General features: G+C 49.0%; 8 protein-coding genes across 8 annotated transcripts; 3 read left to right on the top strand and 5 right to left on the bottom strand.

Moving 5' to 3' along the window:
- Positions 1 to 1,264: 1,264 nt before the first annotated feature.
- On the top strand, positions 1,265 to 2,491 carry N7500_002221 (NAD/NADP octopine/nopaline dehydrogenase family protein; the record flags this gene model as incomplete). Its single annotated transcript, XM_056673367.1, has 1 exon — positions 1,265 to 2,491. One exon carries the CDS (start codon positions 1,265 to 1,267, stop codon positions 2,489 to 2,491), a length of 1,227 nt encoding a protein of 408 aa, XP_056533892.1.
- Positions 2,492 to 3,256: 765 nt separating this feature from the next.
- On the bottom strand, positions 3,257 to 6,029 carry N7500_002220 (Transcription factor; the record flags this gene model as incomplete). The annotated part of the gene is made up of 3 exons (XM_056673366.1): positions 3,257 to 4,930; positions 5,007 to 5,387; positions 5,451 to 6,029. The coding sequence occupies 3 exons, from the start codon at positions 6,027 to 6,029 to the stop codon at positions 3,257 to 3,259; spliced, it is 2,634 nt and encodes an 877-aa protein (XP_056533891.1).
- A 414-nt stretch (positions 6,030 to 6,443) lies between these two features.
- On the top strand, positions 6,444 to 7,175 carry N7500_002219 (NAD(P)-dependent oxidoreductase; the record flags this gene model as incomplete). The annotated part of the gene is made up of 1 exon (XM_056673365.1): positions 6,444 to 7,175. The coding sequence occupies one exon, from the start codon at positions 6,444 to 6,446 to the stop codon at positions 7,173 to 7,175; it is 732 nt and encodes a 243-aa protein (XP_056533890.1).
- A 1,289-nt stretch (positions 7,176 to 8,464) lies between these two features.
- Positions 8,465 to 9,894, bottom strand: N7500_002218 (neutral amino acid permease; the record flags this gene model as incomplete). The annotated part of the gene is made up of 2 exons (XM_056673364.1): positions 8,465 to 9,671; positions 9,731 to 9,894. The coding sequence occupies 2 exons, from the start codon at positions 9,892 to 9,894 to the stop codon at positions 8,465 to 8,467; spliced, it is 1,371 nt and encodes a 456-aa protein (XP_056533889.1).
- Positions 9,895 to 11,563: 1,669 nt separating this feature from the next.
- N7500_002217 (Homeodomain) lies at positions 11,564 to 13,342 on the top strand (the record flags this gene model as incomplete). The annotated part of the gene is made up of 1 exon (XM_056673363.1): positions 11,564 to 13,342. One exon carries the CDS (start codon positions 11,564 to 11,566, stop codon positions 13,340 to 13,342), a length of 1,779 nt encoding a protein of 592 aa, XP_056533888.1.
- Positions 13,343 to 13,453: 111 nt separating this feature from the next.
- Positions 13,454 to 14,527, bottom strand: N7500_002216 (uncharacterized protein; the record flags this gene model as incomplete). Its single annotated transcript, XM_056673362.1, has 2 exons — positions 13,454 to 14,220; positions 14,398 to 14,527. 2 exons carry the CDS (start codon positions 14,525 to 14,527, stop codon positions 13,454 to 13,456), a joined length of 897 nt encoding a protein of 298 aa, XP_056533887.1.
- A 616-nt stretch (positions 14,528 to 15,143) lies between these two features.
- N7500_002215 (putative diaminopropionate ammonia-lyase) lies at positions 15,144 to 17,411 on the bottom strand (the record flags this gene model as incomplete). The annotated part of the gene is made up of 1 exon (XM_056673361.1): positions 15,144 to 17,411. The coding sequence occupies one exon, from the start codon at positions 17,409 to 17,411 to the stop codon at positions 15,144 to 15,146; it is 2,268 nt and encodes a 755-aa protein (XP_056533886.1).
- A 408-nt stretch (positions 17,412 to 17,819) lies between these two features.
- Positions 17,820 to 19,373, bottom strand: N7500_002214 (M20 family metallo-hydrolase; the record flags this gene model as incomplete). The annotated part of the gene is made up of 4 exons (XM_056673360.1): positions 17,820 to 17,898; positions 17,950 to 18,777; positions 18,840 to 19,157; positions 19,210 to 19,373. 4 exons carry the CDS (start codon positions 19,371 to 19,373, stop codon positions 17,820 to 17,822), a joined length of 1,389 nt encoding a protein of 462 aa, XP_056533885.1.
- Between the last annotated feature and the right edge of the window lie 2,474 nt (positions 19,374 to 21,847).

Here is a 21,847-nt window from a genome sequence, read left to right as displayed (position 1 = left end):
GAAGTTGAAACGGACTGAATGAATCAGACTATTTGACGATGCCGATGTTCCCCTCGTCCCCTTTTCCATTGTTTAACTCGCGATGAACAAATCATCGTCGATCCAGGAGACAACATCAAAAAGACCACAGAACTCGGTGACGTCAAATTAGGAGAAGGGCTCCACTGTGGAAGTCGACAGTATTTGGATGATGTGATTCAAAGTCTCGAACAGACTGATCGGCTGCTCAAAAATCATCCATTGAATCGCCGATCATTGCTCGATGGTCTGTTCGGGGACAAATCACTTCGGCAATGTTGTCGTGCGGTTTTCGGCTCGGCAGCTAACGGAGGCATCATCTCCTAGGGAGTTGATATTCGGAACCCCCTGGACCTGACGATCTGCAGGGTCGACATGGAACCTTGTGGGCAAGCTCACATGGCTCTGACGGGATGATTTGATTGGTCCAAGTATCCCCAGTGGGATCCACTTCGATCTACTCAAGACCCACTTGATTCGGAAGCTTGTTGGTCCGAGAATTATCAGATCGAAGATTTGGATGGCGCATTGTATATGTTGACATATTGTATTCAAAAGAAACAGGAGAATTTGAATGCAAATCCTCTAAAGCTCAATACAAATGTTCAACCGAGGTGCAGACAATAAACTCAGAACATCCATCCCTTATCCTCAATCGTCATGTACTCACTTTTCTGGACTGAACTTCGTAGTGATCTACAGATTTCAATGTGTAACGAATTCACAGTACATAACCAATAAAAGCTATGGGCGGAAGGCTTGTGCCTACTTAAATTTGACGAGATGCTTACGCGGGTCCACACTGGTTTATTCGGTAGCAAGTTATATTGTAATATAAAGCATAGTGCAGAAGATCATAAAATCACATCATCCAGTGGATCTTCCACATGGTCCTTGTTAAGAATGTAGACCGGAGGATTTACATGACGCAAGCCTAGGAGACTTCACTCGGATGATCATGGGTACGTAACATGCAATATACAACGTGTACTGTAGATGGCGCGAGTCGGAAGGCAATTACACGGGTGAATCTTGCCTTCCTGGGCGACCCAGAACGTACAGCAAGATCTGTGCTTGATGTAGACCCATTGAGCCCTTATGCCAGCAATATTTAAACGGGTATGTTGTCTCGAATCAATTTAGCAATCATCTGAACTAAAACTCCCGGACACACTATTCAAGAGCCTTTCTTTACTTCAAGCCACACGGCAAGAATATACTCAGCGAAAAGCTTGAGACCTACATCATGGCTGCTGAAAACTTCGACTCCGTGCCAACAGTCACCATTATCGGCGCAGGACCCTGTGGCTGTGCATTTGCGGCCGACTTGGCCAGCCGCGGAAAGTCAGTCATGCTATACGCTCATCCTGATCATCGCGGCGGGACAGATATGATTGAAAGGAACAATGGCTGGTTAAATGCAGCTGGAGAGATCAGTGGAAAGTTCCAAATCCAAACCACCAGCGATCTCTATCTTGCCATTCGACACTCTCCTTTCATCGTTACCACAGTACCTTCATATGGGCAGGACACCATCTTAACATTGCTGAGCCAATTTGACTTGCGAAATCATACCCTCATCATCAACGTGGGCAATTTCTTCTACCTCTCCGCCCGCTCGAAGATCAACGCCCATGCAATCCTCGAAACCGATATCTCTCCCTACGCCACTCGCATTCAAGGCGACACGGTGTTTGTCAAGGGCTGCAAGAAGACTCTGTCAATATGGGCTGAACCACCAAGCACCACACAGGTCGAACGACTTGACCCCCAGGCCGAGCTGGGCCTCCGACAAAAGGTCGAGATGATCTTTTCTCAGAAGCTAGTGTGGTGTCAGAATCTGCTCGAGGTGGGATTGAACAATGTCAACCCAGTCGTGCATTGCCCTGCGGCACTCATGAATGCGGGATGGATTGAGGCTACCAAGGGTGATTTCTACTTCTACGCCCAAGGGATGTCACCCTCTGTTTCCCGCGTGACTGAAAAGGTGGATAAGGAGCGTCTGGCTATTTCCCACGCCTATGGACTCGAAATCACACCCATCACAGCCTACATGAACCAGAACTATAACAATGATCGGGAATACTCTGATTACCACGATTTTGCCTCCGGCTCTGTGGTCCACAACAAGACCAAGAGCTCCCCGACCACCCTGAATCATCGCTATCTGTTGGAAGATGTTCTATACGGCTTGGTCCCCTGGTATGAGCTCGGTCTTAAGTGTGGTTTGCCTTCGCCGACTATCAGAGCACTTATCGAGATGGCTGCGGCTGTCAGCGGCTTTGACTACTTTGAGCACGGACGGACCCTGAAGTCTGCTGGACTTGACGATGCCACTAGAGATCAGGTGCTTGATGCCTTGGGTGGACCAGTGGACAAGACCCCAAGTGCTCACGCACCCTGGTCAGACTCTCCTATTGGCAACACACTGGAGTTGCATGCTCCACTACAAACGGCTCGAGTCGGGGCGTGATGATCTGTCACATTATTGAAGAATAATCTCGCGTTTCAAGTTCTGATACTATGTGAATTTCCCTTGCTGATTTCTTTCTGTGTCTAGTCAAGTCCATTTTGTGATGATGATACTGTGGTCAAATAAGAGAATACCTATAGAGATAGAATTCCAAGATATAGAGTAAAATAACAGGAGAAATACAAGTTTCAGTTCGTCATTCTCAATGACCACGGCCCATCTTGAGGAATCGATTGATATCAAAATGGGTGCTATCTTAGTGCACACTAAGTTCCTTTTGTTCAGGAGCTAATAGTGAGCAGCAGCACCGGCCGGGGATGACCTTCGCAGGAAGCGTGGATCAATCTCGAATTCTCGTTCACCATCAGAGCCCTTTGTATATGGCAGTCTGCCAGCTTCGCCTCACCAGTAAATGTATAGTCGTGCAAGCGTTGACGGCCAAGTCTTCCAGTTGGCTCACCAGCGGATCGGACTGGGAAAGAGCGTCTACGAGTGTACTGCACTTGCCAACCTGGTGCGAAACGGACAGGGAAGGCACACATGCGGAATCTGGTTGTCCATAAAGGACACCCACCTGACAAGGTATTCTTCACACACGCAGGTATCCTCATTCTCATTGTTTTTCTTGGCATCCGTGCTTTGCAGGTCATGTCTCGGGTTCACAGACAGCACTTGGTGCTATCTTCTGTTACGAGATGCCCCCAAAATTGTAACATAGCCCGTTATCATTGGCGGCATGATGGGTGGTGAGAAGGAAGCAGTAGGCTAGAGTGGTCTACTGTTATAGTTTCCCCCGTCACACTCAATATCCTTAGCAGACGCGGCCCAACTGTACCAGTTCACCTCCTCGTCCATGCTCATGTTGCTATCGGCTTGGTCTTCAGTGCCAGTAAAATCAGTCGACATGCCCTCTTCAGACCATAGCCAAGGTACAACTGCAGGCATTGCAATTTGACCGTCGAATTGGGCTCCCGGCGCCATCGAGAAGTGAGATGATGGGGCAGAAATTCCGGCATCGAATCCAATTGCTGAAGTAGGACCCATGATTGATTCAAAGTTTACAGATTCAAGGCCTGACGCATCATATCCGGACTGTCGTTCCTCTGCAGCAATATACTCTGGTTCAACGGTGAAATCTGAATAGAATGGTTTGTGAGATGAATCGGGAGCAAGATGCGCACTTGAATGCGTCGTATTTGCAGTGTGTACCGGTGGATTCGACGGGTCAGTGACAGCGAGTGCGTCATGTATAATTTTACCCGAGTGTGCTACCAGCTGGCGCCATTGGTGAAGGAAGAGATCTGCAGGATTCGAATCAGATGGAAATGGTCCAGTGCTCGATGGGACTGGGGTAATGCAATAGCCCTGCTCCAGCTGTTGAGCAGCTTGAGGGTCGTTTCTTAGCCGGCTTAGCTCCATAACACGATGATCCCTGGCCTTGGTCATAAGCTTTCGGAGTGGAATCCAGATCCGTAGATTCCTTTCCATGTGTGATTGGTTCGGTATCAACCAGGGACTATGCAGGGCTACCCAGGCCCGTTCGGAAAGAGGCGACCAGGGGCGTCGAGAGATTTCTAGCATCATATAGACAATTGAGTACCAGTGGGTATAGGTCTGGAACACCCAGCGCCAGTGCCGGCATGCTTGCTCATCGCTCAGGGCATGATTGTACTCGGCGACCTCGATACTAGAAACCAATAGTTTTGTCCTCAGCTCCTCCGAAAAATCTTGATTTGGAGAGGAGAACAACAGAGGCAGGTACATGAGCAAGGTCATTTTGGCAATGACAAGCCGAACGACCCTAACTATCACCCAGTGTGTAATGTTTCCTGATTCGGTTGAGTACTGAAGAAAGTCTCTTTGGAATCCTTGGTATAGCTGTTGCAACAAGCGGTTTTGCTCTTCTACGCTCGGTGCTCCGTCTTTAAAATCATGAACCAACATCTTCCGTGTGATCTCACACATGCAAATGGACACGCGCGCAACGGACATATCAGTCAGGCCTTCGCGAGCCCGAGGCATTTCCCTTGAATCAGGATCGAGGTCGGTGTCATTGAGATTCAGAGGTATCTTGGTATCGAAGCTCGCTCTTGTGATCGTGTAATCAGTTCCTTGGTCTTCAGATGCTCTCGCATCCAACATGCACAGGGCCCACCAGACTCTGCGCCGCATCTCAATCTCATATGGACTGAGATAATCGAAATGTATGCCATCACGATGTAGCCCCAAAGCCTGACCCATTCGGATTAACAGCCCTGTCATCATCCACACAAACCTCGGACTGTCATGTCGGCGAACAAGACTAAGAAAAATGGCGAATGCCTGCACAAGAACAAAATCTGGTACATTCAAAAAGTCAGCTCTTGCAAGAGCATGTTCAAATCCTTGACGATATCTGAGATTGAGCTCGACTTTAGTTGCTCCGAAATTCAGTAATATCTAAATGTACCGAGACGTGAGCTTGGAACCATGCTTGGATCCGTCCGAAACTTGAACGTGTAAGGATTTGGCTTACATCTTCTTCTTCCATCGACGTGATGGCAGCGTAGTATATAGAGAACATCAAGGCCTCATTGGCTGGGGTGAGTCCCTTCATTTCACGGCGCCAATCGCGAACCATGTTCCTGACAGTGGGAAGGTGAACGATTTGAAAGATGACGTTCACATTTTCAGAGAACACGTCTAGAATAAATGGAATCTGAGAGGGGAGAGGATGAAGTTCGGTGAGATTAGGAGCGGAACGACCCAAACCGTGCCCAAACAAGAATCCGTGACGCTCTGCGGGAGTCCGTTCAAGTTCTTGTGTGGAAGGGGTCATCTCTGGTGATGCCTCGTCATCCGAGGTATCAGATTCTCCAAATGGAACACCACTAACATCTGCCCTGAGGCCATCGAGCTACAATCAAAGTTAGCCAGCCTTCCATCCCTGCAGCAATGCAAGCAAATCAAGGCGGGATACCTCGTCATTGACCCGAGACCAGAAACCACTACCAACATAACGACTTCGGCTGGAATCCTGAAGCACCAATCTCCCAAACTTGTTTTGCAAATTGGCCGTACTTATGGAAGATGGATTTGACTGTCGATCATGGGCGGAGCTTTCAGGCGAACCAACACCGGATGACCCTTCACCAGCAGAGTTAGCTCTTGATTTGGCCTGTTCCAATTGACTTCGTAGCTCCTGGACAAGGCTTTCAAGGTTGTGCAGTCTCTCCATCATATCTTCCCCCACTGGTTCTGGTTCCTGGGAGGCCTGTAGGTTGGATACCGCGCTGTTGAGGCGGTCGAGATGGCGGGCCCATCTTGGTGGTCGGTCTGTAGGTGGAAGAACACATGCGATGTTCGCTCGTCGGCAGTTGGAACAAGGTGCTCGCTTGTCGCAGCGAACCTTCCGGCTTCGGCATACTACACAGCTGCGTAGCTTTAGGGGTGGTTTGTTTCTGCCTGAGGCGTCAGCTCTCGCGTTTTTCTCGGCGTCCGAGCCCGACGCGAGCCCGCCCCCAAGCGCCCCTGAGGCTGTGACATGCTCTTGTGACATCTTGGCGCCGTTACGAGCTTGTTTCAACGAATTAACAATCATAAACAGGTGCAAAACCTTGATTGTCCATCGCCAGGTAGACGGCCTGGAAGAGTTTGCCGTCTGACTCAGGGATAGGCATAAGCGTAGAGTGAGCAACAGCCAACGAGAACACGCCATTTCCGCCTCACTTTGTTAGGCTCGGGCCTTCCCCTCCTTGTCTACGTCGCGAAAAAAAAGCGAGACCTTCCATGTTGACTCGGATAGCTTTCGCCTTCTTAATATAGTGCTGTTGGCCAAAATGTATATTATAAAGCCCATCATCCCATCCAAGGTAATTGAAAGAAACCATTCACATCTCTAGTATCAAACTATCAGCATCAGGTTATACCCTTCCAATACCTCGCTACTCGACAACCACAGCCCATTTAGATCATGACGTCAAAAACCAAGTCTGTCGCGTTCTTTGGTGCCAGCACCGGCGTTGGCCTTTCTGCCCTGAAACACACTCTCGCCGCCGGACACAAGTGCATCGCGCTGTGCCGTTATCCCTCAAAACTCACAGACATCTTTCCTTCGGGGTCACAACCCAATCTGAAAATCATCGAAGGAAACGCACACGATATCTTGCCTGTATTGCAGTGCCTCCAAACGGACGATGGCCACATCGTCGATACTATCGTGTCCACCATCGGCGCCAAGCCAACTGGATTCAGCGTCGAAGATCCGGACGTCTGCAAGAAAGGTGCGGCGACTATCCTAGATGCTCTCGATCAGCTTCGAAGCTCTGGCATCAGCGGGAAACCACACATAATTGCGACTAGCACGGCAGGCTTCTCCCGTTTCGTCCGCGATGTTCCTCTCGTTATGATTCCCGTCTATAAACTGTTCGTCAGCGTTCCCGGAGCAGATAAGGTAGTCATGGAAGACCGTTTCTCACAAAGCGGGGAATCATTCACAATATTTCGTGCTAGCCACCTCGTTGATGGCGAGTCGAAGAACGTTATCCCTATCCGCGTGGGCATCGAGGATCCGAAGACTGGCCCGGAGTGCATGGCTATTGGCTATACTATCTCCAGGGAGGATGCAGGGAAGTGGCTCGCCGAGAACCTTGTCTTGAAGTTAGACCCGAAGTATGTGAACAAGAATGTGACTGTTACATACTGATGGGGATGGCATCGGTGATAAATGAACTAGCTAGGAGTTTCGGCTTTCTGAGATTGTATAAACTGAGGATCAAACATTGCGATTAATAGAATGCATAGCAGAACGTACCATTTACTTATTGGAACCTCATGCCGTCAATATGTAATCTGGAAGCATCTAAACACGGATATTCAAGAAGGCCATCATCTAAAGGGCATTGCTCAAAGATCCTAGCACATTCCAATTCAATCTTTCCGAATATAAGTGGCGGCGGTAGCTTGAGATGTCTTGTGGACATCCTAAACATTCCAACCCAGCGTAAATACATTCATGCAGAATTCGATGTGCGATCGAGATCCAGCTTTAGAGGGTAACTGATTTACCCCGTCGGATTCCATAGGTAGTGCAACAAAGTGCAACAAAAGGCGCGCCTAAGTTGGGTCTCCTCTTTCCTGTTTATACATAGTCTCTCCAATCTGAGATTCTTTTGCCTTCTTGGTAAGATCGCCCAATGCTTTTGTGTCACAAAGGGTTGCATCAGGGGTTGAACAATCGAACAATGAAAGTTGTCTACGTACATAGCCTCTTCCATACTGAGCATTTTGTGGAGAGTTGATTACCGAGCTTCGGACCTTATCTGATGGTAGCAGGCGAGAATATTCTCAATGTCTTTCACGGTGTATGATTTCAAAAGTTCCATGGACTTGTGAACTGCATACACACAATAGTCACATTACTCAACATTGACTCCAGGTGTAAATATCATACCGTCTTCTGATATGGCATGGTTTCCCTTTCTTTGTCTTGGGTAATACATAGTTGATGGAATTGGAAGTCATGTTGATAGAGAGAGTAAGATGATGATCAATCGAGGTGGATGCCCATGGAGCTATCTATATAAAGCCCCTGGGTACGGAGGCAACCTTAGAAAGAGAAAGGTCGGAGTAATCTGCAGGGGACCTGCAGTGATTCCTCGGTCAAAGAATACACATAGAAAATCCGTGCGCACAGTTTATGCTCTTACTATTGTATCTAGAAACCCGACGGTTAAAAGAGATCGCAAAAAGAATATCTGAGAAGACCAGCAAAAAGATGCGCAAGCGGCCGATTATTCGTGTGCATCATTGATCTCAGTAATTACTATTAGTATGGACAAGCATATTTGAGATATTTCGATACATTATTTCTAATCCAGAGTCAACCAGTGCGCTCTTAGCATAATCTATATGCGATATATGTACAGTACATGCGATGCTAATAAGACGAACAAAATGAAGCAAATGAAGTAAAATGAAACAAGATGCAGTCATCTAAGTGTCGGTGTTGGCGCAGCTGAAGCTGTTGCTGTTAGAATTCTTGCTAATAGCCGTGCCAGAAGCATACAGCCCAAGAACGCACAGCGCCAAACCAAAGCAAGCAATTGCGATGTTGAGGATGGTAAGGGCGATCTTGCGGGGAGAGGCGAACCATGAGCCACGGTTGAGGTGAAGCCAGTAGATACCGGAGAGGCCGTAGCTGAACCAGGAAGCGAAAAGGGCACTGATCAAACTGTTCAGATCACTGAAGACAGGAATGGCCTCGGAGATGATCCACGCCACAACCCAGCAAGCCACGCCAAGACCAATCCAGAGACTGATGGAACGCTTGTTGTTCTGGTGTATCAAACCAGACTTGGAACCGAGGCGGAAATAGATGTACTTCAGGCCGATATGGCCATTGACGACACCGGCGCCGACAATGGTGGGGATAGCAATACCGTAGGCAATCTTGCTCATCAGGGGTCCTGCGGAGGTGAGGGCAGGAGAATGCACATCCGTGCCGATGTAGAAGTAAATCACAACGGCTGCGGTCAGGTAGAGGGAGATCTCGAAGCCCTGGAGCATGAACAAAGACTTCTTGAAATCCTGGGGCGTCTCCATCTCGGCAATCAAACCGAAGAAAGCGACGTGGGCGCAGTAAGCGAAGACGATGTTTGAAACAGCCTGGAACGCGGTGTACAGGTTGGTATCGACGGTGGCGTGAATGATACGCTCTGGGTGACTTTGAACTCCCACGGAAACCATGGTGATCACGACAGCGCTTAAGATACTGAGGAATGATGCAAACGAGATCCAAGTCATACCCTTCATCGTGCGGGGGATAGACAAGACGAGAGAAATAACCATGCCGATGACACTGAAAACAATGGAGCAGGTGCCGTGGTTGGTAAGGGTGTTCAACATGACGCGGAAGGTGAGGATGTGACTGCCCATGACAAAGATGCAGAAGAGGAACTGGCCAGTACCGAAGAGCTCACGGCCAAACTTGCCCAGTAAGATCTCGCCAGCATCGCCGAGGTTTTGAATGTGAGGGTAACGTTCGCGAAAGAGGCCGATGTTGTAGCCAGTGTATGTTGCAAGAACGCCGAGGCCGATAATCAGGATGATACCAGGGACGAGGCCGAGAGTGGCGACGGCTGAGGGTAGTGATAACACACCCAGTGACACTGACTCACAGATCATGAGCAAGCCACATTGCCTGGAGACACGAGGTGTTAGTACGACCGATGAGAGACTCTGTTGCCGAATGATACATACCACCACTTCAAGGTTTTGTACTTAATCTCAGCATACTCCTCGTTACCAAAGGCATCGTGCACCTCGCCAGCCTTGAGTTGGCCCTCCTCCACGAATTGTGGCACATCCTTGCGTTCAGCGATCTTATCCTGTTCATAGACAGGTGGTGCTGGATTGAGTTCCATTCTGTGTAGTTGAAAAAGCAGCGGAGTCGGGTGTTGAAGAAGATGGGGTACAAAGGTAAGTTCCCACGAGGAAACAAAAACTGGGCGATCTGGCCGTCTTATTGTTTCCCCATTTTCGCGTGCCAATTCTGTCCCATGGGAACAGATGGAAAGTTCCACACACTTTCGATGCAACCTGATGGATTCACCAATGACCGTTCTAGTTCCATCCGAATCCGGAGACCTCGACCACACTGTCCACGGGTCTGACCAATCCCCCTGCCGACTTCACCTTGCTGACTCATTCCAATTGGTGATGAAAATTGGTCGCTAAAGCTAATTGTGTCCCCGCCTGAGTCCCACCAGTTGCCTGATCTTTGACACATAGTGGCGATCACTATTCCCGTTGAGGATTCTATTATTTTACCTAGGTACACCTTAAAGGTTCAAATCATGACCTGTTGGGCTGTATAGCCTCCATATATTGTGGCTTTGATTTTTATATGGAATAGCCTTTCTTGCCGAGATCAGATCCTTCACCGGGACCCCGGTCCTTCGGCTACTCACATCAATTTTACATTCTCACCGAGCCGCCAGTGGCAAATGCGCCCCACTTGACCACCGGAGAACAGTGCCAACTCCGGTCCCACCTGTACCGTCACTTACCCCGGGTCTAATATCTTTCTCTATCTGCCGTTGATGCTACATCGGCCTCTATGCCTCTTCCAATTCGCCTATTGTGTCCTTATCCCCCAGACTATGTATCTACGAGGTACAAGTAAGGGGTTTCACTCGATTACGGAGTAGGATCCTGTCCAATCGGTATTGATTTCTCGTAATGCATGGACCGAGCTTTTGTTTTTTTTTTTTGGTCTGGTACATAACATAATATAAGCTTAATTATGATAAGCGTAGGAACGATGATATGCATGGATTCAACATCAGTGATTGGATCACATGGGAGCGTATACGCTCTATCTCAGACCAGAATATTCATGTTGCTTTCATTCAGGGTGATCTACCACTTTTTTTTCGAGGACCTTTTGGTTAATCTATCAGAGAGAACTGACAAGAAAGGTCGACTGCTTATGCAGCCATATTATGTCTGTTATTGTAGTATTTTTGTGTATGGATGGTCGCCTCTCCTCTGTTCAATTATACAAATATTCAAACAAAAAGGCAACGGTACCAGAAAGCATAAGCTGCATAACCTGTACAGATGGGTGCTTTTTTTTAGTATAACCAGGGATTTCGACCCTGGATCGGACCTCGGGAACTCTGAAAGTATGGACTACAGCCTCATGCATAAGCACGCCTTTGAGAATTTTAGGGAGGCAATACGGAAGAATCGGGAAGGATAACCTGGAGAAAGTCAGGCATGGCGAACAAGCAGGCACAGGTTCGCCACATATTGCGGATCCAACCTTTGGCCTCCCGAGATCGGCCCGCGGGCCTGGGGGGCAAATGGAGATTAGTAATATGTTCTCTACCGTTCTTGGACTAGTGGGGCGAAGAGCATTCGCTGGCCCAATATGGATTAGCGTGGATCACCCATCGATATCGGCAAGTTAACGGCAACGAAGGCGACGGGGTCTGGCCAAGCTACTCGTGGATTTTGGACTATATTCCCGACATTCAAGAAAACACTCACTATATACCGCGCTGGTGACTCTGTTCAGCGCTATATGGCATGACTCCACAGCCGCCACCAACCAACCCTTCATGGCCGTTGCCAAAGCCTCTATCGGACATAGAGCTGGAGGACATGCTGAAGACAAATGAGCCAGACCAATGGATGCAGCAGGACCTTTCATTTGACACTAACACTGGCTACGAATTCCAGCCATTTCCTTTAGACATTGGTGATTCGGAATGGTCGCAGTGGACAAATTCTGAGTCACACCTCGTAACATCCTCTGATGCAGAACCTGAACCTCAAGATCGCAATGGTGTAAAGGTTTCAGGAAGCATATATGATACTGCTCCGCCTCTAGCAGGGGAATATGTTGACCCATCCTTATCACAACCAAGCCTCACCAATGTGTCACAGTGGCTCGATGGGGCATATCGGCCTCCTGTATCATGTGCCCATTGTCGCAGACATCGGCTACAATGTCTGATAATTCGCACTGGGCCCGCCAATCCAAATCCCAAAAATTCCTGTTCAAGCTGCGTAGCCCTTTTTCGGGAATGCAGCTTAGCAAAGGGAGAGAAACGCCTCCCGTCGGGCTTTGAAACTTTTTCTCCGGTCTTGGGCCATCTCCACGGTGTACCGGAAAATGGAAACCCATTAGCCGCTATCAGTATCGACAATGGCGATGAACGAAAAGAACCTAAACAGTTCCTCAGAAAAGGGGCTAGAATTCTCCGCGAGTGGTTCTATCAGAATCAAGAATATCCTTATCCAACAGATGCACAAAAAGATCAGCTGGCCCACGAGACTGGCTTTTCTCAAAAGCGCATATCAACATGGTTTGCAAACGCCCGCCGCCGCCAGAAGCAAAAGGCCCAGGCTGCGGGACTCTCTTCAACATCCCGCACCCGCTCAGGTTCCCCCATGGTTACCAGCACGTTGTCTTCCCTAACTCCCATGGAGCGATGGCAGGCTTCCCCGCCAGAAGATGAACCTGTCCCAGAACTGGCAATCCAAAATGCTATTGCCTCTGGCTCGATGGAGTCGTACGACAGTATTGACCCGTTCCAGCTCGATGGGTCTTCCATGGATCTCTTCAATTTCGACGAAAGCTCATCGCATTTGGCGTCCTCAGTGTCAAGCATTGGGAGCAAGTTATCCGAGACATCTGGTAGCACATCTTCAGCGTGGAGCTATCATTCCTCAGCGGATATGGGGTTGTCGTTTCCACTGCCTCCAAAACAAACTAAACCCAAACGTATTCGAGGAAGGCAGCGAGCAGCAGTAGACTATCATTACCAGTGCACATTCTGCACGCAGTCTTTCAAGAAGAAACACGACTGGGCCCGCCACGAGAAAAGTGTCCATATCACCCTTGACTCCTGGGTCTGTACTCCAAATCTCAATGACGTCCAACAAGCGTTCGAACTCCAGTCTTCTGAATGCTCTTTCTGCGACGTGCTTTTCCCAACGCCCGCCCATTGGGAAGAACATGAATTCCACATCTGTGCCGATAAGCCTGCTCAAGAGCGATCATTTAGTCGAAAGGATTATCTATGGCAGCATCTGCGCAAATTCCACAGTTGCACGAAAACACCCGTGACTGACCTCGAAGCCTGGCGTGGATCGGGAGTCAATGTTGAAAGCCGTTGTGGATTCTGTGGATGTTCACTGTCCACCTGGTCAGCTCGGGCAGAGCATCTGGCGGCTCATTTCAAGAAGGGTTCTCGTATGGATCAATGGGAAGGCGATTGGGGCCTGGATGCATCTGCCTTAAGTGTTTTACGCAACGCTATCCCACCATCTCAGCGGGTCGTGGTAAACATGCCTGCTTAGCGTTGACCAAAAGTGGTATACGAATAATGAAATAATGATCACATAATACATGCCATTGAAATGCTCATACCGCGCTGATCGTTAAATAAACTATATGCTCAAGATATGCCATTATGCCGTAGTCTGCCATTCGCGATTGTACCAAGTCCCCATGCCCAGCATAAACAACAGGAGGCTACCATCCCTGACGACGTCTCTGAAAAGCTGCACGGCCAATCCCATCCCACCAGACTTCCCACCAAGCAACACCTTACTACCAGTCAACAGCAACTCGCCCGTCACAAAGATCGCAAAGGGATTCTGTGCCGTCGCAGGTTTTGGCGGGGGACTACCGAACAACGCGACCGAACTCCCAATAATGAAGAGTAGGTAAAAAGCAACCGACAAAGCAAACACAGTGTGCATCGTCTTCCAAATCCGAGCGCGCTTCTGCTCCTCCTCTGTTGGCGGCGTCGCTCCACCCAGCATATTGGCGATGAAAGGCGGCACACCAAGCATTGACGCAATAGCCGCGGGCGAGAATCCGGGTGCCGGTTGGTTCCCTGCAGCTTGGGGTGCTCCAGGTGGTGCATTGGGGTCACCGCCGGGTATAGCACCCATGAGAGAGTTCAGGAGTTTAATGGTGGGGTCTTCCGGGTCACCGGGCGGCTGGCCCTGTCCTTGGTCCTGTCCAACTTGTCTCAACATCGCGCGGAATGCTTCTTGCTGGGCCTCGAGACCGTTTGGTGCTTGCGGGTCAGGGTGCATGCCCTGGCCTGGTTCTGGTGCGGATTGTCGGAGCATTGAGAAGAACGCTTCCTGCTGGGCGCGGATCGCTTCTGGCGACTGCATGTCTGGCTGAGGAGAATTCGAGGGTCGGAATTGGGGGTTTTGCGGTCCTGGGGAGGGAGATGCGGAGATTGAACGCTGGGGTTGGGGGGGATGAGGCTTCCTCGCGCTCTGTTGCAGTTGATTTCAGTTAGCATTGTCTGTGCTGGCATGGCTGACGAAGTGGCATCTGCTTTGCTATCAGGAGCTCCTTGTCCAGTCCCGAGAATGCAGGTTGTATTTCGTACCAGTTTGAGGCGTGCGTCCACTAAGACTGGTAATTTTGTCCAGGCGCGCTGAGCCTCCTTCCTTGATCTTTGCCTCGCGGCGCTCGCGGCGCACTCGGGCGGCTCTTTGTGCTGGTGATTCGTCTGCCATCGTAACTGGATCGTCAAGAAAAGAGATCACAGTTGCTTGGATTATAGAACAACGAGGTGGATGTGCTAGGTAGTAGCGATTACGAGTGGGATGTCGTTTGGTGAAGGTGGTTGATCTGGATGTTGCCGATCAGCCCAGTCCCGTGGCGATAAGAACACCAGCCACAACACTTAATCTACGAGCATCAACGACGACGCCTGGATATCTCCGTTAAAATCGTTCAATTTGTCAATTGATGCTCTCTCTCTACATGTCAGATGTTTGAGTTTGGAGATCTCTTTACAGGAGTATCGGCTTTATGGCCACACACGAATAGTCGACCGCTCATGCGGTCTGTCCTTGACGGTATAAGACTAATAATCTGAAGGTCTTTAGCCCAAGAAGATAATAGGAGTCTTATATGCAGGAAACCTTTGATGTAGTCTTAAATATTCTTTCCATATTTAGTATAAAAACTGCCCGACTCGGGGTAATACTGCGCATGCACAAAGAGCTTTGCTTGATGACTAGGAAAGGTCCTATCCTTCGGTTGCAATTCTGTTGAAACCCAAGGAAAACGTAACAAAATAATTCAGGTATGTTTTTCCTAGTCATAACAATATACAGACATCTATATTCAATAACAAAAGTCCTGCACAAGTTGAGTAAACACCTTCTCAAACTGTTGAAGACTCTCAACTTCAACCCATTCCTCCTTGGCATGAAGACCCTCTCCTGCTGGACCATAGACAATGGATGGGATACCAGCAGCACCAAGCAAAGCCGCGTCCGTCCAAAATGGACCGGCCTTAACGGCAGGCTCGCTCCCAAGCACAGCAGAGGCACAAGCAATGGCCTTCTGCACGAACGGATGGTCAGCTGCCACCTTCTGTGTAGGGCGCGACATGGTGATTCGCGGCTCGGTGTAATTGAAACCAGCCTTTTGCTGAGAAATTTCTTCCAGTAGCGCGCTGATATCTTTTAGAATTGAGTGTTCTGTTTGGGCTGGGACGGTGCGGAATTCGACAGTGATAGTGCACTTGTCCGGGTAAGAGGAAGGCTCTTCGCCACCTCGAATCAAGCCACAATGTAGCGAACCCTGGCCCAGGAGATCGTCTACTGGTAGCTGAGATTGGTACTTTTCTAAAGCCTGCAGGAAGGATCCGGCATACATGATGGCATCTTCTCCTGATACAGGGTCGGACCCGTGTGCAGCAACTCCCAGGATGTCGACTTCCACCCACATAAATCCTTTGTGGGCAGTGAATATCACGCCTTGGGTTGGCTCGGGAAGCACAGCGGCATCAGCACGCCAGCCAGCCTCGATGATATCCCGAGTCCCTTGTGAGGCATCTTCTTCGTCCGAAACTGCAGCCACAATGAGATTACCCCGAGGTATGCAGCCGCTAGCTTTAGTTGCTGCAAGGGCAGCCAATCCTGCAGCCAGACCTCCCTTCATGTCGAGGCAACCCCGGCCAAAGACAACTTCTTTGCCATTCTTGGTTCCAATAGACCCGGACAGGGGATCTGCCTCATAGCTGGAGAGGCTGACGGTGTCTGTGTGGCCATTGAACATGAGAGACTTGCCATCTCCGCTACCTCTCAATACTCCGACAATAGATGGTCGTCCAGCGACCTTCTCAATCCAATGATATTCAATGTCTCGATGGGCAAACCAGGCGGCGAGATAGTTTGCAATTTCAGTCTCGCCCACTCCATCTGTTACAGACAAGGTCGGGTTGGAAGAATTGATTTGAGTAAGAGTTTGAGTTAAGCCCACGACATCCTCAACAGAGACATCTTTTGGAACTGAGTACTCACGCGCACCCTCTGTGCTGAGAAGAATGACCACAGAATCCTTGTTTAGAAGTGACGTAGCTTCCTTTGATGTAGCCAGTCGTCGCAGTGCAGCCAACGATGCACCTCCACATGGCCCAGCTGCCACAGATTTCGAAGTCAGATACTGCACAGCGCAGTGGCTCTCATAGGACGAGACGGTAACGCAGGCATCAAGCAAACGCTGCATATCCGGCCAGGCAGTAGAAGATACTGTGCCGCAGTCCATACCATCCATGATAGTGGAAGAAGTTTGAATGGTAACCAGCTTTCCAACAGCCAAGCTAGAAGATAGACATGCAGCTGTGTCAGGCTCGACAGCGACTACAGACATAGGTGTGCTCTGCGACTTGCAATGCTTCGCAACCGCATGTGCAAGGCTGCCCACACCAGCCGGTGTGATCACCACACTACCCGATAGACCTAACCGAGAAAGTTCATTCTGAACTTCATGCATCATGGTAGAGTATCCCTCCACAATCCACGCAGGAACATCCTCATACCCCTCAAATGCGGTATCCTGGATGAGAAGTACACCCTGTCCCGCACGGGTCTCATCAACAGCCTCCTGCACCGCCCGATCATAATCACCCTGGACGACCATTAAACGAGCGCCCTCCCCAGCGATGAGATCCCGAGTCCACTGGTTCAAAGACCGAGGAACGAAAATCCGCGCCTCAATACCGAGGAGGCGAGCCATGAATGCAACTGCCCGTCCATGGTTCCCCATCGACGCCGTCGTCAAAACAATTGAGGCTTCTTTGGCTCGGTTTGAAAGTTCATCGAGCGAGACCGTAGACGGCAGACCGAGTTGCGCCGCAATCGCTCGGAAACAGCCCCATGACGCACCTAAAACTTTGAATGATGGTAGCCCGAACCGGTTGCTCTCATCTTTCACAAAGACTTTACCAACACCTAGCTCGGCTGCAAGCTCTGGGAGTTGGACTAGTGGAGTTGGCGCATAGTTGGGGAAGGATTGGTGGAATGCTGCTAGGCCTGCGATTTGCGGGGAAGCATTGTGCTCATTTGCTGCCGCAGGGTTGAAGTAGATCGACCGTCGTGATGACATGTTATGCCTTTGTATATTCTCAATTGATCTGTGCGCAATGCAGACACTTTATTGTCGTGCCATTTCTGATAACTTGAGCCTTCTAAAGACATCGCGCCTTCTGACGACATGTCGAGTGGGGACTCCGCCTTCTCATGACACTACACATTTTTGGCATTTGATGAGTGCTTTTTCGGACATTTAGTCTGTTTAGTCCATTGGGCAGGATTCTACCTTGGATTCGGCACTAGCGCTTGTATGCGGGTTGGTAGAAATGTTCAACAGGCATAGTGTGGAGTTTATTGTTTCTTATATTTCTAGATATTCATTTTTTGTATGATGGGGGATACTTTAAAGCAAAATTTATATGATCATATAGCCCATCCAAATCTAGCTACGATTCAATGCCAATGGAGCCAGAAATTTTGCCTAATTTTGCCCTTCGGCCTGTAGCCGGAATTGATCGTAATGAACAACAGCTTCAAGAAGAACTTGCGTACCGAGAGCACTGCGACTGTCAGATTTTGAACGATCTCCAAAAAAAATGAGAGGCACTTACCAATCCTGTGGGCTGCAGTATTCTGTTGGGTGGTGGCTCACACCATCCCGGCAAGGGACAAAGATCATCGCAGAGGGACAGTGCTTGCTAGTATAGACAGTATCATGACCGGCGCCACTGGTCATGAGCATGGATTTCTCACGGCCAACCAGCTGGTCCGCCGCGGCCTGGATAGACGCCACGCAGTTGTCGTCGAACTGGACAGCCGGAGAGTCCGTATCCAACGTCCAGTCAAAGGACACACCCTTTCCATCTTGCGATGCGATAGCCTCAAACGCCTTCAGACATTCGTCCTGCACAGCGTGTACGACACTATCCTGCGGATGTCGGATATCAAGAGTGAAAGTTACTTGAGAAGAGACAGTATTTGTAGACGCGTTCGATGGAACTCGAATGATACCAGTTGAGGCCAGTGCGTCATGTCGCTTAGCAATATCATGTGAAGCGGCAATCATCCTAGACGATGCAAGCAATGGATCTTGACGGGCACTAAAAGGCGTCGTTCCGGTGTGAGCATCCTTTCCGTGAACGGTCATAGTCAACCATCTGTATCCCTGGGCACCCTGAACAACACCGATTGAGCGGTTGTTTCCTGGGAGAATTGGGCCCTGTTCAATGTGTAGCTCGAAATGAGCTCCGAGTGGGTATCCGGTTGCCGGGTCGCTAGAACAAGCAATGTCGCCCAGATATCCATGTCTTTCAAGCTCGGAGCGGAGAGTCACACTGGGATCGTGAATGTCGCGCAGGTCCCAAGCTTTTTGGATTGGGATGGCACCTGCCCAAACACCCGAGGAACACATTGATTTGGGAAATCGCGCACCTTCCTCACTGTAGATTCGTGGTTAAAAGTCTTAAATGGCAGGTACGACGGAGCAAATTTTGGTGCTTACTTGGTCCAGTTGACCACTCCGACATCATAGTTAGTCTGAAACCCGCTTTCCTTCATCGTCCGGAGGATCTCAAGCGCAGCCATAATACCGAGGATGCCATCATACCGACCCCCCCGAGGCTGAGTGTCGAGGTGACTTCCCATTGCTATCATTGGGGCAGCCGAGTTCAACCGGCCTGATTGCCGCGCAAACATATTTCCCATCTGGTCCACAGAAAGAGAGCAACCCAGCTTCTGGACTTCGGCGGCGAACCATCGACGAACACGAGCATCATCATCATTGAGTGTCAGACGGGCCATCCCTGTGTCTGTTGGGTTTCTGTTATGCCGTTAGATTGTATTCAACACATGACGGGCAAATTGGTACCTACTCGCCATAGCGATGCTCAGCACCCCATTCACAAGTCGCGTGTAGCGTGTTCCATAAGCGCTCCGAATTGATCTTGAGACCTGATGGTGCTTGTAGGCGCGTGGCAGTAGAGAACCGCCGTGCATTGGAATGCAGGGCGCGTGTTGCACCTTTTGTGCCGTACATCTTGCGGACAAAGTGACAATGGCCAACCAGCTGGTCTATTAAAATGATGTATGTGCGAGCAGACGGCGGGAGCTGGAGAACTGAAATATATATTTTTCAAAAATCGTCTTGAAGCCCAAGACTACTCGCCTATCTACTGTGACAGCGCCTTCTCGCAACAGGTGTGGATACGGTCGCAGCAATGATCAAAATGGCGAGCCAGGTATTTTGACTGGATACTTGAAGGACGAATGACAAAATTTGAGGCTATTGGTTCTTAGGTTAACGGCTCGGGAGCGACGCCTTCCCGCAACATCTGCCAACCCTAGATTTTTCAGAGCAATTAACCCTATTAAGCCCACGAACTCGAAGGAATCAGACATGCCAGAAAGGCGAAATGCAGACGAAACATATCTTGGCCTTTTTCTAAAACAAAATCTTCCCCTTTTGTTCACATTAAATTCGTACTGGTGCGGACTCGGGGATGGGACTAGCGTTTATACAACCACACCACACCGCTATAGACCCTAGAATGATCTTCGAGTCAACATGCATAAGTTTAATAAACCGTATATTTGAGGATACTCAGAACAATCAAAAGCAGGGATATTCCAGTAAATGATTCTTGGAAACCCTTTGTAGCCTGGTTTTTCCGCCTTTACCCTGATCACACGAGTTAGTCAATATACAACAGCGCCTGTGTACTCAGGCATTATCGCTAACTTCCCGAATTTCTTGACGGCTCCTAGAACCTGAGGGATGATCACCCTTTCCACATCTCGAAATAAGCTATTCGCTATTCTCTATTCGCCGTAAGTCATAGCAAGCTGCAGGTCCAAGTACATTTTTTATTTTGTTTAAGTCTTCCAGAAGGTGGGGTCAATGATCTGCTTACCCCACTCGAATCATTGAAAGATTGGAAAAGCTTCAAGTCTGTCTATAACGGACTATATTGAGCAATTGAGGCCGAAAAAGGCCGTACGATCGACATGAGTAGAATAAAACGGCGCACACAGTACTGAGGGCATCTAAAAACTATGTGAACAAGCAGTGATCTAGCGTTAGATTCTTTGTGTTGGGAACTTTGTCGCAACAGCCTCTAACTTCATGATATTTCGAGTCATCTGGGCCCGTGAAAGTTATGCAATCTTGTGGGCCGTTCGTCTAGGTAAATGTAACGACAGACAAGGGTAGCCGCATGATGGATTTGGCGCTTGTATTATTGTAAAGGAGCCGTACAGGAGCTTGACGCGTAATATATTCTCAACAGATTATATATTCAGGTTCTTTCCCCAGGGTGGAATTGGAATTTGCTATGGTCATTTTGTTGGGGACAATATCGAGTACAGATGGAATTAACACGGCGTTTTCTCGGTCCTCTTTCACTCTGGCTCGTCCCACAATAATCTTTGTTATGGAGAATTCCACTGTGCTCATTGGATAGTTGGGAATTCCCCTCCCGTTATAATTCAACGATCGTACTACTGTAAATAGTACAAAATACCGTTTGATACCCCGTCGGATCCCCCGGTGTAGCATATAGGTCTCGGGTGTGGGCTGGATCATCCCTCTTTTTTCTGTTGGGAAACGAGTGGGAAAAGGTGGAGTTGAAACAATATTGTCTGTAGAGCAGCACTGTGTTCACAAGGTGCTGCTCACGTTCATTTCGTATTTCACATTCCAGTGATCTTCCTGGTGCAGTAACAACATAGAGGGACGAAGATCCTATGTAATGTACGATGCATACTACCTGAGACTACCACCGGTAGGAAATACTAAGAAATCTGATCAACTCCCCTTGAACTGTTTCACATTGAAAAGATCATTTCTATAGTGGAACATTTCCACCAATGCAACTTTGTACTGGAAAAAAAAGTACCAGGTAAGATAGAAGAAACCCTGCAAGGAACCCCCCTTTCTGGCCCACACTCCCCACAATACAGGACCAGAAACGTAACGTGAGAAAAATGATAAGATGGGAAATTAAAGGTGGTAAATACAGTAAATAGTGGACCCATAAGGCTCTCATATCGACTATATTGGATATCGAGATATGTACCTATTGTAGTATACCGTGGGCGACTACCTTAGGGTGTTTGTGATCTCAGTATAAAGTTCTAAACTATTATGATCAACAGATCAACATCATACCGAAGGACACGGGGTCCCTAGTGGTTGTAGCTGACTCATCCCCGCAGTTGACTCCGGGAATCCTGTCCCGAGGTCTGAGGCGATGGCGAACTAACTTATGGGGGATGTTCGGTCCGAAACTGCCTTGACATCATTGCATCATAGTATGACATGCATTCAAACCGAATTCCAACATAGCCGGTAAAATATGGGGGGATACAAATGATCCTATGCATGTACAGAGCACTCTGTACGGAGACCTCAGATGTGTGATACTGGCACGACAAGGCCATTTGATTCAGAAGGGGCTCGAGCATACGCTTGTATCTCTGAATATCTGACTTGCAGGTCTCCTGTGGCCCGCC

Source organism: Penicillium coprophilum (assembly GCF_028826855.1).
Source record: "Penicillium coprophilum strain IBT 35676 chromosome Unknown utg000002l_segment0_segment1, whole genome shotgun sequence".
NCBI classification, from domain to species: Eukaryota; Fungi; Ascomycota; class Eurotiomycetes; order Eurotiales; family Aspergillaceae; genus Penicillium; species Penicillium coprophilum.
The sequence above is the reverse complement of the archived record's forward strand: the minus strand, read 5'-3'. Positions and strand labels throughout refer to the sequence as shown.